This window comes from Podarcis muralis, chromosome 6, assembly GCF_964188315.1.
Source record: "Podarcis muralis chromosome 6, rPodMur119.hap1.1, whole genome shotgun sequence".
Lineage (NCBI taxonomy): Eukaryota > Metazoa > Chordata > Lepidosauria > Squamata > Lacertidae > Podarcis > Podarcis muralis.
The window spans coordinates 39,124,561-39,138,120 of NC_135660.1; the positions used below are offsets into that span (position 1 = coordinate 39,124,561).

At 39.9% G+C, this 13,560-nt stretch overlaps 1 protein-coding gene across 5 annotated transcripts in view; it reads right to left on the reverse strand.

Moving 5' to 3' along the window:
• PPP2R3A (protein phosphatase 2 regulatory subunit B''alpha) overlaps positions 1-13,560 on the reverse strand; it is a 30,338-nt gene that overhangs the window by 13,672 nt on the left and 3,106 nt on the right. For 2 of the 5 annotated variants that reach the window (XM_077930049.1, XM_028730793.2), the window contains exons 2-4: positions 8,569-10,949; positions 2,184-2,444; positions 1,245-1,348 (exon numbers count right to left, since the gene is read on the reverse strand). In XM_077930049.1, the coding sequence (XP_077786175.1) occupies positions 1,245-1,348; positions 2,184-2,444; positions 8,569-10,521 (2,318 nt within the window). In that variant the 5' untranslated portion in view covers positions 10,522-10,949. Of the gene's footprint in view, positions 1-1,244; positions 1,349-2,183; positions 2,445-4,111; positions 6,715-8,568; positions 10,950-12,270; positions 12,382-13,560 lie in introns of those variants that run through there. The other 3 variants (XM_028730794.2, XM_077930048.1, XM_028730795.2) reach the window with 3 other exon arrangements.

Genomic DNA, 13,560 nt, shown 5'->3' on the forward strand with positions numbered 1-13,560 from the left:
TCCAATTTATTCTCTTGACTTTAAGTAAAAGTAATACGACTTCAGACAGACATTCAATAACAAGAATAGCCTATATTCTATTGAGGTTAACAGTAAGGCCCTTGTTAATTTCAATGACTCTCTATGGATCCAGAGTTAAGCACAGTCTCTGCTTGCAAAAGTTGCCTCAGAGATTTCGTCTCCCCCTCAGCTCTGCCCCCTCTGCCATTTAGAAGGGCCCCGTGATCCTTGGTGGAACATTTTCTGGGGGCAAGAGGAGCTGACATGGGGAGGAGCGGCTGGCATAGTCAGCTTCCACCAGCTGTTGTGTATGCTTAACTCTGGTTCCAATGCACTTTTTAAAATATTGAAAATGGTTAAGCACTGCACTGATAACCAGAGCTCCCTCACTTGAAGTATTCACTCAAGATTAGATGTGTTTCTGACAGATGTTATAATTAAACAAGAAATTCCAAGGCAGGTGTAGGAGTGCCTTGTTGAATTTCAGTTGGTGAAATTCAACAAGGCACTAGCAGTTATGACCAGACTTCCCCTTCCTAACCCACCCCATCTGCTTTGAAGGTTCTGCCAATGCTCTGGAAGGAGAGGAATTCCCATTTGCAGGAGTGGAAGTCCACTGTGCATATAGGATGCCATGATTGGATATCACCTTCTGGGATTTACTGGTAGATCTATGGGTGGTAGATCAACATAGGTTTGCAGCTTCCAATTTTTTACAATAGAGATATCTAAAAGTGTTCTCCTGCATAAGTTAGGCTGCCAAGATGAAGAAAGCTGGGAAGATCTTTGTGAAAGGATCTGTGTGGGAGCTCCAGTTCTTATACTAAAAACAAAATTCTGGAATGAGCATGTGCTCAAAAGCACCTTGTTCCTCAATTCTACACCATTCCTGGCCCATTATTTTGCACCTGGCTCTGGTTGGTGGACCACAGGATGAAAAACAAAGCAGACCCCATAAGCCGAAAGTTTGCCCACTCCCGCCACAATGGGCCTTTCTGGCATAGAAAACTATGAATACATACACAAAACTTGTATGACTACAAGATTTACCCAACAAACAGGACTAGCATTTGTCAATAAATACAGACTACATTGACAAGAAGAAACTGGAGACGGTATTTTTTAAAAAGGAGAGCTGTATTTAAAGGGCACAGTGGAAACACAGAAAAGAATAAACAAACATGCAAAAGAAAGGCATACTGTGCTGGTTTTTCCAGAAGAGTATTTTTGCACAGTTTACTCACTTTCTCCACATGGCCACAAATGAATGTACAGATACAAATCCTGTCCGCTCTCCCCCTGACGCATTGAACATGGGAGCTTTCCAGTACAGAGGGCAGCAGCATATCTGTGAACAACACAATAAGACAGAATGTAGCTAGCTAGCATTCGGGCAGGGGCATTTTTTCTTCTTTATGATGACATTTTAACAGAAAAGAAGATGAAGAAAATGTAACTTTTGGCTTTCAAAAAAAAATCCAACTAAACCAGAATTTTTTAATTGGACCTAATACATTAATATCTGAATCCATTTTTCTTTTTATGACAAAGTAAGTATGACTGATTTCATATGAGCCACTTAAAAGCAGAATGAGACCATGTGCAGTATGAACAGCATCAAGCTGGCCCGGATATATTCTCTCACCCTTAGACAAATGGATGGAGGAGACTTTTGTTCAGCCCACATTCTTAGATGAATTAACCTCACACCTCCTAGAATAATGTACAGGTTGGAACATAACTATCCTTTGGAGTTTGCACTTCTCTTGAGTTTTATGATACTGCTCTTGACTCAAAAATATTATCAAACTAAAATGTGTATTTTTAAATAAAATACATTTAGAAGTGAGTACACTGAGGTAAAATAGATATTTAAATCATAGTTTGTGATTTAAATACATATTTAAATATAAATTTATTTACAGTTTTAAAGGCAGTAGATTAATGTGGAAGTAGGGTAGAATGAAGTTATGAATAAATACATGTGAAATTGACAGAGACTGGAAATAGACTGAAACATTCCTTTTGGAAAAGTTTTGCTTTTGTTTACTACTTCATCTCATCCCTTCAGCTAAAAGCCACTTCATCTGAGAGTACACTTTTTCTTTGAAAACCATTTGCTGATATTGTACTGAGCCTTTACCTTCCATAAGTCCTAAAAGCCTGGCAATAATGATATTTACCTTTGCAATTTTCCCCATTTCATTAAGTGGTACTCTCTCATCTTCAAACTCAGAAAAGGTTGCCTCAACCTTGGCAATGGTCTCCTCATGACTACTGCAGACATTAGGAAGTCCGTTGGGGAAGTAGAAACGTGGAATGTTTATGGACAAGGGCGTACCAACAGTTACTTTATTCGCAGGCAGAAGTGCCTGTGAGCTGACTGCTGAAATTGCGGGCACTGGGGATGTAGTCACAGGTTTCTTCTCCTGCTTATTTTGGACCTAGAAAGATAATACATAAAAATTATTTTTGGTACAATAGAATGTGAGTGTGTATGTGTATGTGTGCGTGTATCCCTTTAGATAAACAGAAATTAATGAGCAAGTGTCTAAAGTAAGCTGTGCATATGTGCCACCACCTAATTAATCCAAAAGACCCTCAGGGGCATACAACCCCTGAAACCTTGGATAATTGGCAACAATAGCTATATATAAACACATGCACGAGAAACACATAGGATATTTTGATCAGCGGACCTGGCCTAATGAAGCTTCTCTTTATACTTCTGATCTATGCGTAATTTTTTGTTAGTACTGCACATTCAGGTACCACACTTTCCTAAGTTCCTAAAAGAACACCCATTCAAAGCTCTCTGAGGAAGTGGACATGTTTCTTGTAGCTTAAAGAAGTCACTGGGCTCCAATAATAATCTGATAGAACATTTGTACTTATTTAGAAGATTTATACCCCATCTTTCTGCTACAAGGCACTGGTGTCTGGGGTGCCCCTCAGTCAGGCTGGCTTCCGCTCACCCGTCAAGCAGTGTCCTGCCCATCTCCCCTTATGCTTTCTGCCACCTCTGTTGTGGGATGGATGTCTGGTGATGGGCAGTGAAAAGTGCCTCTCCTTGACAGCTGTTTTGAGGGATTCCCCCTCTTTTAGGAGCTTATTCCAGGATTTCTTTTGTAACTGGATCCTGTCTGGGAAACTGTTGTTAGGATACAAAAGCTGCTCAGTTCCAAGAACACTGGGCAGCTAGGTTTTGGTTTCTATGTGCAAATGAAATTAGTAAGATGGCTACGTGAGTGTATAGAATTACAAAATTTCCCAAAGAGGCTCTAATTGTGAAGGAGGAACAGTGGAAGAGGAACAAATCTGCCAATAAGATGATTTGGTTCACACCACTTGTGCCAACGTTTTATGAGAACACCAAGAAGTGATGCACAAATAATAATGGGGGATGCAAAGCTTGCTGCAGATCCATCTCCTTGCAGGTGTCTCAGTGCCAGACTGAATCAAAAACTGCCTGTCTGCATCCTAAGACTTATATTTACATTCCCCCAGAGTAGCTGGGGAAACTCAGCCAGATGGGCGGGGTATAAATAATAAATTATTAGAAATTATTATTATAATGTCAAGCTAAGCTCTCAGCAAAAACTTGAGACCCCTTTCCTGCTTTTTACTATCAGAAGGCACTTTAGCAGCTAGAGAGAACACACAGAATACTGAAGCACAATCATACATGACCTTTCCCACAGTCATTGGGTTTTAATCCTTAAAACATATTTTCAGCAGTGGAGTAGAACAAAGCTTTCCCAACACAGCTGACATTTAGGGTCACCAAGGAAAGCATGTAGCATATAACAAACAGAAACACAGTGGAGCAGTTCTTTCTTTAGCAAGTGGCAAACAAGTTTTAATTATTTTCAACTAATAATCTTTATTAGGGTTAATATTATTGTCTTCAAGAGAAAAATAGTTTTCGACTCTTTCCTCTTGTTTACCAATAGGACATTTGTGTGCTAAGCCTGGAAGGCCTATTTTTAAACCTATGGGTATCTGGTGCAAATAACCTTCTGAAAATAGAAAAGCCTGAGGGAGACACAGTTCTGTCCCCATATCCAATAAAAAGATACAAAGAAGTATAAAAAGAAAAGCACGTTCAAACCTGGGCCTGCTGGAATGACTTCAACCTCTTCTTGAAGCGGGATGGAAGAACAAAATCACAGCCTTTTGCAAGGAAAGCTAACTCTCCTCGTAAATCTGGGTCCCTTCGCAGAGATGTTTCTTTGATCATCATCCTGGCTTAGTTCCTGAGCAAACTTTTGTCTTCCCAGCAGAGGTATCAAGTCCTTCCGGGAGATCACTTCAGCCACAATGAGCTATTTTCTCGATTTGGAGTTTGGTTTTTTTATGGCCAACAAATTCTAAGTGAAACATACCTTGCCTTCTTCTTACTTACAGCAAGGATTGTTCAGTCACTGTACCTAGACGCAAGGCCAAAGAACCTCCCCCCGCCCCGACAGTCAAATAATCCCCGAGTATGAGTACTTCTGGGTGTCTCTTTGCAATTCTTTATCAAGAGACATGATCTACACCAGAATCTATGTCCCTGCTGGCTACATGACAGTCAGAGAATCTGTCCTTGGCTTGTGATACAGCAGAGGTATTGTGGGAAGGGAAGCACCCACCACTACTACCAGTGGTGCTAAAGTTAGACATACTGCAGAAGTAGCTAAATATATCACCTTCCCAGATAGTTCTTATTTTATGAGCTTCAGAGGTGAAATTTGAGGTGCGAATGTACAGCCATCAGCCTAAGCTGGAAGCAAAAACATGCTGCAGCTTAGTCCTGCGTGAAAAATTGTGTTACGAGGTGCCCATCGCACAATCACACATTTTTCTAATTTGAACTATGAAATAAAATACTCAGGACTCTTTAATTGTTCACCTTTCTCTCTTACTAAGGAAAAATTAGCTGTTTCCTACAATCCAAAGGGACTGCACAAGAAAAAAAAATACGTGGCTGGTTATCAAGTATTTTTCTTCCACATTCAAAAGCACTAACAATGCATTCCTATACATGTTTACTCAGAAATTAGTTTTAGTGAGTTCTTTGATACTTACTCTGTAATAAATGTGCTTAGGATTGTGCTGCAGGTGGTTATTTTTTTAGAAGTATCAGGATAATCAATTCAAGCATAAGAAAGCAATTATTTAAATATTTCCTTTAATGCTTCATTCTTTCACTTATTTTTGCTGGACACCACTTTTCAATCAAAGGCTTATCCTTATGCTAAATTTAATTATTTTAAAGCATTTATACACTGTTCAATATTTCAAAAATATCTTAAATAGTAACACACAGTACCAGAAACTAAGCCCCTCTCTATATGACATTTCGAAAATCCTCAAGAAGGTAAAGCAATTTGGAAAGTCTAATTAAGCGTACTCTTCCCAAAACCTGAGAATTAATGCTATTAAAAAAAGAAAAAGATTAACAACCATTGCCACTACTGTATATATAAAACTTTTATTTCAGAACTTACAAGGAATTTACTGTCTGCAATTACAGTTTGCTCTGGAACTCAAAAAATGCATATTTTTTCATAGTGGCACTCTGATTTGGGACATGAAAAACTAAGTTTCACATGTTTATTATTTTACTGTTTCAGAAGGGATAATAAAGCTAGGTCACCCAATCGCATGTTCCAAGAAGTAATATGAGGGCCAGCAGGTTCATAAAGGTATGTGGTGTCTCAGTTGGATCAGGAATAGATAATATCAGCAGTTGAGACTATGGTATTCAAGAAATTTATTTAGCTTTGTTCAAGACTGATAAAGTAAATATTTTGTTTATACCAGGAATCCTAAATGTATTTGTCAATGTGATTCTGTTTCCTTTCTTATTCATTAAAAGTATTTGTATACCACCTTTCATTTCAAATGGCATTCCTTGTTAACATTTTTGCTAGAATTATAAAATTATATTACCCAGCTATTTTAAAAAATAAAAATTGGCTTCAATGACTTTCTTTTTTCAATCATCACACATAGCAATTGCATTTTGTGTTTTGAAAACATCCCTGTGTTTTGAAATAGGAGCATCACACATGATTAATTTCCACAGTCTGATAACATTTCCACACAGGAAACTGTGGCTGTATACGAGCAAGTATGTCCATCATTGGAACATAGGAAACTGCCTTATATTGAGTCAGATCACTGGTCTATTCAGCTAAGTGTTATCTATATTGACCAGCAGTGGTTCCCCAGGATATCAAGCTGGGGTTTCTTCCAACTCTACCTCGAGACACCAGGGATTGAATCTGGAACCCTTCTGCAGGCAAAGCTGAAGCCCAACACTTCCTATGGCCCTTCCCAAATACCACTTTGGACTATGGAAGCAATATTCCCCATTGCACTATGAGGCACTAGTCCAAATCCAGAATCACTAGCTACAGTAAGACTGTGCCTTGCTCTTGTGCAGGGGTTACATTCCAGGGGAGCAGTGTGCAAAGTCACAATCATGTATAGTCAAAACAACCCCCTGGAACTGTACCTGCACCAGCAACCTTACCGTCCTGAGCCAGCACAAGATATTTTGGGGCCATCTAAGATCTTGTGAAAGCCTCCAGAGACCGCAAGAGAGTTTCCCAGAGCCTGGTAATCGAGAGCTTTTAAGCTCTCTGCCTTGCTTGCTGGGATCTTGGAAACTTTCATGTGGGCTCTGGAGGCTTTCGTGAGATCTTGGACGGCCCCACGAAACCTAATTAATACCACCAGAGCCCGTGCAAGCGTTTCCCAGAGTCTGGTAAGCAAAGCAGAAAGTTTAAAAGCCATTTCTGTGCCAAAATAACTTTAAAGCTCTTTGTCTTCTGGGCATTTAATTGCTGAGATTCCAACTAGTGCATAAATTTGAAATCACAAAATCCATAAGAACAGCCTGCTGAATCAAGGAAATGGCCCATCTAGTCCAGCATCCTGTTCTCACAGTGGCCGACCAGATGCCTGTGGGAAACCAGCAAGAAGGATTCCAGCACAAGAGCAGCACTCTCCCCTCTTGTGGTTTCCAGCAACTGGTATTCAGAAACCTCTCCATCTGTGCTGGCAGAACATAGTTATCATGGCTAGTAGCAATTGATAGTCCTCTTCTCCATGAATTTGTCTAATTCTATTTTAAAGTCATCCAAGTTGGTGGTCATCACTACCTACTGAGGGAGCAGGTTCCATAATTTAACTATGCACTGCCCAAATGAGTACTTTCTTTTATCCATCCAGACTCTTCCTACATTCAGCTTCATTAGATGCCATTGAGTTCTAGTGTTATGAGGAAGGCAGAAAAGCCTTTCCCTATCCACTTTCTCTATGCCATGCATAATTTTATAAACTTCTATTATGCTACCTTTTACTCACATTTTAGCTAAAGTAAACAACTCAGCTAAACTCAATTATTTTAAAGTAGTGATCCTACTATACTACATAGTCATAACAGTGGAAAAGAAATGGGAAAAGCATTGCCAGGGAGAGGGGAAAACGTTCACTCAATTTTTCCAGTTCCAGCCTCTCTTATACAATTTAAAGGAGATATGAAACTAGACCAGAAGTTAGTAAGCGACTTCCGTGTACTGAAAATAATTTAAAATAACTTTTGAGACAATTCCAGAATGTGTTCTGGATGCTGAGAGAGAGCACATTAGGCTCATCCACTTACCTATTGCCCTGCACTTTCTAGGCACAGATCGGTGCTTTCCTGGTCAGTGTCAGAGTGCTTTTTCTTTCCCCAGGAAAACCTGTCTTTACTGCTGAATTGGAACAAACAGCAATTCAGGTTTTTTGCAGGTTGCTGTTTGCTCCAGTTCAGCGGTAAGGAGTGGGTTTTCAAAGAGAAAGAGCACTTGGACATGGAGCTTTAAAACGTGGACTTGTGCATAGAAAAACAGCACAAAAACAAGTCTGGATGAGCCCATAGTGAGCATTATCCAAGTGAAGCCTGCAATACTTACAACAGACTTTACACACATCTGTTGCAGCAGTAGTGACCACACACTTCTGGAAGTTGTTCTGCAGGGTACAGCTTGAAGTACTATAAAACCTGTGAAACTGAATTTAGTAAGGCTATGGAAGGACATAAAAATGAAAATGTACCCCACAGGCAATTGTTGCTTTACAGCAGGCTTCCTCAACCTCGGCCCTCCAGATGTTTTGAGACTACAATTCCCATCATCCCTGACCACTGATCCCGCTAGCTAGGGACCATGGGAGTAGTAGGCCAAAAACATCTGGATGGCCGAGTTTGAGGAAGCCTGCTTTACAGTATCACCCCCAACTAGCTAAAAAACCCCTATAATCTACAGACAGTCTACATGCACACTTTCACACATGGCAAACATGTGTGACTATTTTGCCATATGAACAAACAATGGGAAGTCTGAAAAGGTGGCAGAATTCCACATTGTATGTACACAGAGTGAAACATACAAGTATACACATACATACATAAAGAGTATATAAACATACATAGAGTATAATGTACTTTTCTATGTAGAAGTGATATTCATGTGGGAAATTTGTTGCGTGTGTATGGTCCGTAACTGTTACATAAATAAAGATTTGCATTCTTACCTTTATAACCTCTGGCATCTGTTGAATAAGTGCTGGGACAGGCTCTTTGGCAGATGTACCTATGTAGCTTTGCTGAGCAGCTGTGATGGAGGGAGCAGCCAAAGTTTCCTGAAGAATGTGCATCACTTCCTTCTCTTTTGATAAGCTTCCTTTGCCCATTCGGAATTCTACTAGTTCCTGGGCAAAGTCTTCAATACTCTCCAGAATTCGCAATAAAAGGGTTTTGTCTTCATCCTCCATTTTATGACCATTGGTTTCCATAAGTTTTGATAAAGAGGGAGAAGGACTTTTGTCTACAGGTGAACAGACTTTGCCTTTATTTTCCAGAGTCAAAGGTTGGCTAATATGCTTCAAACATGCAGGACTAGTCTTAGTGGTAGTCTCTCTCAGAGTAGCCTCCATTTTCTGTGAAAAATGTTCCAAATCCAGGAGAAGTTTGTCTATCTCCTCTTGATTATTTTTTCTGGATTCACCTTTAGAAATCTGAACAGTACAATCAAATCCTTGAGTGTCTGAGGTTGCTTGGGTAGAGGTTTGGGGCAGCATTACAGGTTGAAATAAAGCAGGTGATGTTTTAGTTGAATTTCCAGCAGAGTCTGCCCTTTCTGTTTTCTGCTCATTGCTGTCTGAATTAACCCGTCTTCCTCTCCTCTTAACACTTGATACACTGCCCAATGCCTTTTCTCTATCTGATTCTTCCATAATGTACAGAGTTTCTGTGGGAGAAATGCAGCCTGACGGGTTTACAGATTGTAACTGAGGTAGCGCACAAGCATCATTTGTAGATTCTAAGTTTTCCTGCAAAACTTTTGTAGAAATCTCTATTGGAGTGTGGGTAGGTTTTGCTGAGGAGTTTGTGTCAGTGCTGTTCTGGTTACCTCGTAAGTTTGAAGTGAGAGATTGCCTTGGCACAAAGGATGGGGAGGACACAACATCTTCGTATCTAGGTGGCTGTTCATTGCCAAATACTGGAGGAAAATTAGGCTGCTGCAAAGCAGATAGGCTATTAATTAGTTCTACCATGTCACCAGGCTCGGTTAGCCCAGACTGTCTAAACTCAAAAGGCAGTTTTTTAATATAAGAAGAAAATCTTGACATTAAATTCATGTATATCATTTCAGAATTGGCTAAGGAATCATTACCACTTTCTCCACTGGCACTCCCTGAAGATTTCTTCTTGATGCATTGCTTTATTATATCAGTACACTTCTTCAAGTCCTCAGAGCATTTGAGCAAGATGTCCAAGCACATCTTAATATCTCCACTAGAAGAACCATCCAGCTTGTGCTTTTCCAAAATCTGTGCAAGAAAGCTATCCTCATAGAGAGTCTGCATTGGTAAGGAAACTGTAGAATTCACATTTCCCTCTACTGAGGTGCTGCTGACCTGCCATTTCTCATCTGTTGAGGAATTATGTGACAGGCCAAAGGGAGGAGGGGAATTTTCATCATTGCTGAAATGGCCATAGATCAAGTCAAAATCTAGTGACCTTCTATTGAATGGGTCTGACTTAACTTTTCTTCCCTTTCTATAGGTTACTTGATTGGGAGAATTTCTGAGTTTTTCAAATGAAAATTCTTTTATTTTCCCACTAGCGAGATTTATGGCTTCTCCAGTGATATCTTTCAGACTGGCAGTGTTTTGAACTGAAGACCCCTTTTTGAGCCTTGGGTTACTAGGAAGGATTTGATGATAATCTTCATCCCCAGCCAAAGAAAGGGAATTTTCAGGCATTGAAAGTCTGTGGGTCAGATCTGAACCTCTAAGGTTGTGTGCAGGGACTTTAATTAGCTCTGCACAAACACTGTGGTGGGCTACTATGCATGCAACTCCTTGCTTAAATACCTGACATGCCCCTGTACAGTAATGCACAGCATGTTGAAGTCGACGATCTATCACAACACTGCTATAACAATTCACTGTTGTTATTACACGTCTATAGGTTACTGCCATAATGAGAATTTTAATTGGCTGCACTATAAACTGAGCTAAGACTGATTCTGTTAACTAAGAAAATAATCTTAAAATGGGGAAAAAGTAATCCATTGTCAACTGTAAGGTAGCTGCTGTCTGTGAGAAATTTAACTTAACCAGTGAAATGTGCAAGGCTAAATTATGGCACACTGATTACATTTCATTATTTATTGAGATACTGAAAAGTTATCTCCCACACAAAAAGTACCGTACTGATGAAAAATTGCTCCCCTTCTCTCAGTCTAAATAAATGTTAGAGGTAGAACTGTAGAACTTCAGCCCACTTGAAGAAAAAAGAAGGAATTGTTTTCTCTTGATTTGCTGTATTGAGTTTCAGATGCCATGTAGAAGCAAAAAGCATGTAGTGTGCTTAAACAATCCAACTCTTCCATTAATGTGGAAGATACCTGCAATGACAAATTGTAAAAATAATGTGAAACTTGCCATCAGACTTCACCTGCTACTTTATCTTTTATACATATATTATTGCAATAGTGTATAATTTTATTCATGCTTATTACGGTTGGCCTAAGAAATTTTCTGCCCAGGGCAAAAAATGGTCACACACCCCCCCCATTCCATTAACAGAAGCTGACTGGACTACTAGCAGAATTACAGTATACTTTTAAAACTGGCAATGCAATAGCATCCTCCACTGCCTCTGAGGCTGGCAGGCTTGTTTAGGGCAGTGTTTCCCAACCTTGGGCCTCCAGCTGTTTTTGAACTACAATTCCCATCATCCCTGACCACTGGTCTTGCTAGCTAGGGATGAAGGGAGTTGTAGTCCAAAAACAGCTGGAGGCCCAAGGTTGGGAAACACTGGTTTAGGGGGTGCATGATAAGCCATGTAACATACACAGGTGTGGTCTGACCAAAGCAGAATAAAGTGGTACTATTACTTCCTTTGACACAGATACTTCTGTATAGTAGCCTTAGTCTCCAAAGTGTTCCCTGAATCATCATTTTAAGACTGTGACAAACCTGCAGATTGAACTAATATCAGGCTATTTATTAGTAACATTTTTAAATCTCCTCCTACCCTTTTTATTATTTATTGTTTAACATCTAGCATGAGGAAGCGCTCTGTGAAACTCTAGAGCCTGCTCAATGCTTTGCGGTTTTTGGTTAGACAAAGTCATAATGTTATTATCCCTATTTGCTTTTCCCCCTAACAGACCAAGAGCACTGCAATGATTTCTGCATTGCAGGGGGGTTGGACTACATGACCCTCATGGTTCCATCCAATTCTACAGTTCTATGAGTCTACTGCCTAGGGACGGATTGATTATGGCCTCCTCTTGCTCATGTGTGTGTATATATATATATTTACTTAGTGCACTTCTGTCTTGCCTCTCCTCCATCAGGGAGCTCAAAGCAGTTCTCATGGTCTCTCAATCTAGACACTGACCAGCCCAAATTTTGCTTAGCAAGGTGGCTGCATCATGTGCTCTCATATTCTTTCACCAGTAGTTGCCAATAATCAGTTGGCAGCATCAGCAATGGATGTATGTTTGTTCTGTCTTCCTCCTTTCATTCCACTTCATCTACCTCTACTGTCTTTACTCCCTCTCATTACTGTTTTATGACCCCCAGCAAAACATGCAGCAAAACTTTCCTGCCAATCAGCACGCCTCCTTGCAGTACTTTCAATGCCCTAGTTCCTCTGCCCCATGTCCAGCTCCCCACACCAAATATGGCAAGGAGGCATGTTGAGGGCCAGGAAAGTACCTATAGGCAGGAAGGCTGCACACACACCAGCTTTTTGTGACAGTGAGTCTGGAGATCATGATGCATCCTCTGCTTGTTCTTTTCCAGTGCTCAACATGTTCACAACTCTTTCTGCCAAGATAAATATGAACCATAGAGGAAGCCAAAGGAAAGAAAATTGAGAAGGAAACACAAGAGTGTTACAATATTGTATTCCATAGGTAAATGAGAATTTATATTGACATGGCAACACAGGTTATATATAAATACATCTCCATCCCTCAAAATAATTATTAATATAGGCAAGGATCACCATTATCTATTTTTTTCTTTTGCTACATATTTTCTAGGGAAAGAAGAATAACAGGAAGCAGAAGTGGGGGGGGTGCTTCTAAATTTATAAATTAAGATACCAGATTAGGAATCTATTTATGTGAATACAAGACTTCATTTTTGTGTTGAGGCATCAATTTTTTCTTACTTAGTTCATAGTGTTGACTCTTGCATTTTAGACTCTTGCATTCTGGTGAAGTAATTTGGAAATATGAAAATAAATACTAGCATTCTCTCCTATAAGGAAGGAGAATCCCATGAAAACTAGCAGTCTGAACATTCCTTTTAAAAAAATCGCTTGTTCTATGGCTATGAACAGGAATGCAGCTGTACTTTTGTGGATATGTGAATTGGCTTTCCTTTTCCTACTATCAACTAAAAAAGTTAGAAGGAGCTGAACCAGAACTACTCCTAGATATTGTAGTTCTTGAGGGTTGGACTAGATAACCCTTGGGGTCTCTCCCAACTCTATGACTCTGTGACTGTTCATGACCAGTTTGCATTGAACACTGGCCAAGTCTGTTTCCCTACACAAATTGGAATATTTACCTAAATGTCCCTGTAGCTACATGTTACAGGACTCATAAGAGGACAAAGTATTTTACATTTTCTGATCCAGGAACATCGTAAGATCAAGCCAACGGTCCCTGGGCAAAGCTTAGCAAAGGTCCCCGTGGAAAGTTCACAAGCAGAACCTGAGCACAAAGGCATTCTTCTTAAGTTTCCAAGGAATCCCAGAGATTCTAGCAGCTCAACTTTAAAACACATGTGGTCTAAGAACACTGATGCCTTTTGCTTCTTTACAGTCTGTGACACAGTACCTAATTTCCCAAGTCTAACTCAAGCACTTCTTTCCAGGCTCAAAACACATGACCTGTTCTTCCTCACCTGGACTCAGACACCATTCTCTGTCTTACTACACCTGTTGCCTATTTATCTTCGTATCTTCTTGCTTCTATAAAATACAATGTGCATGCT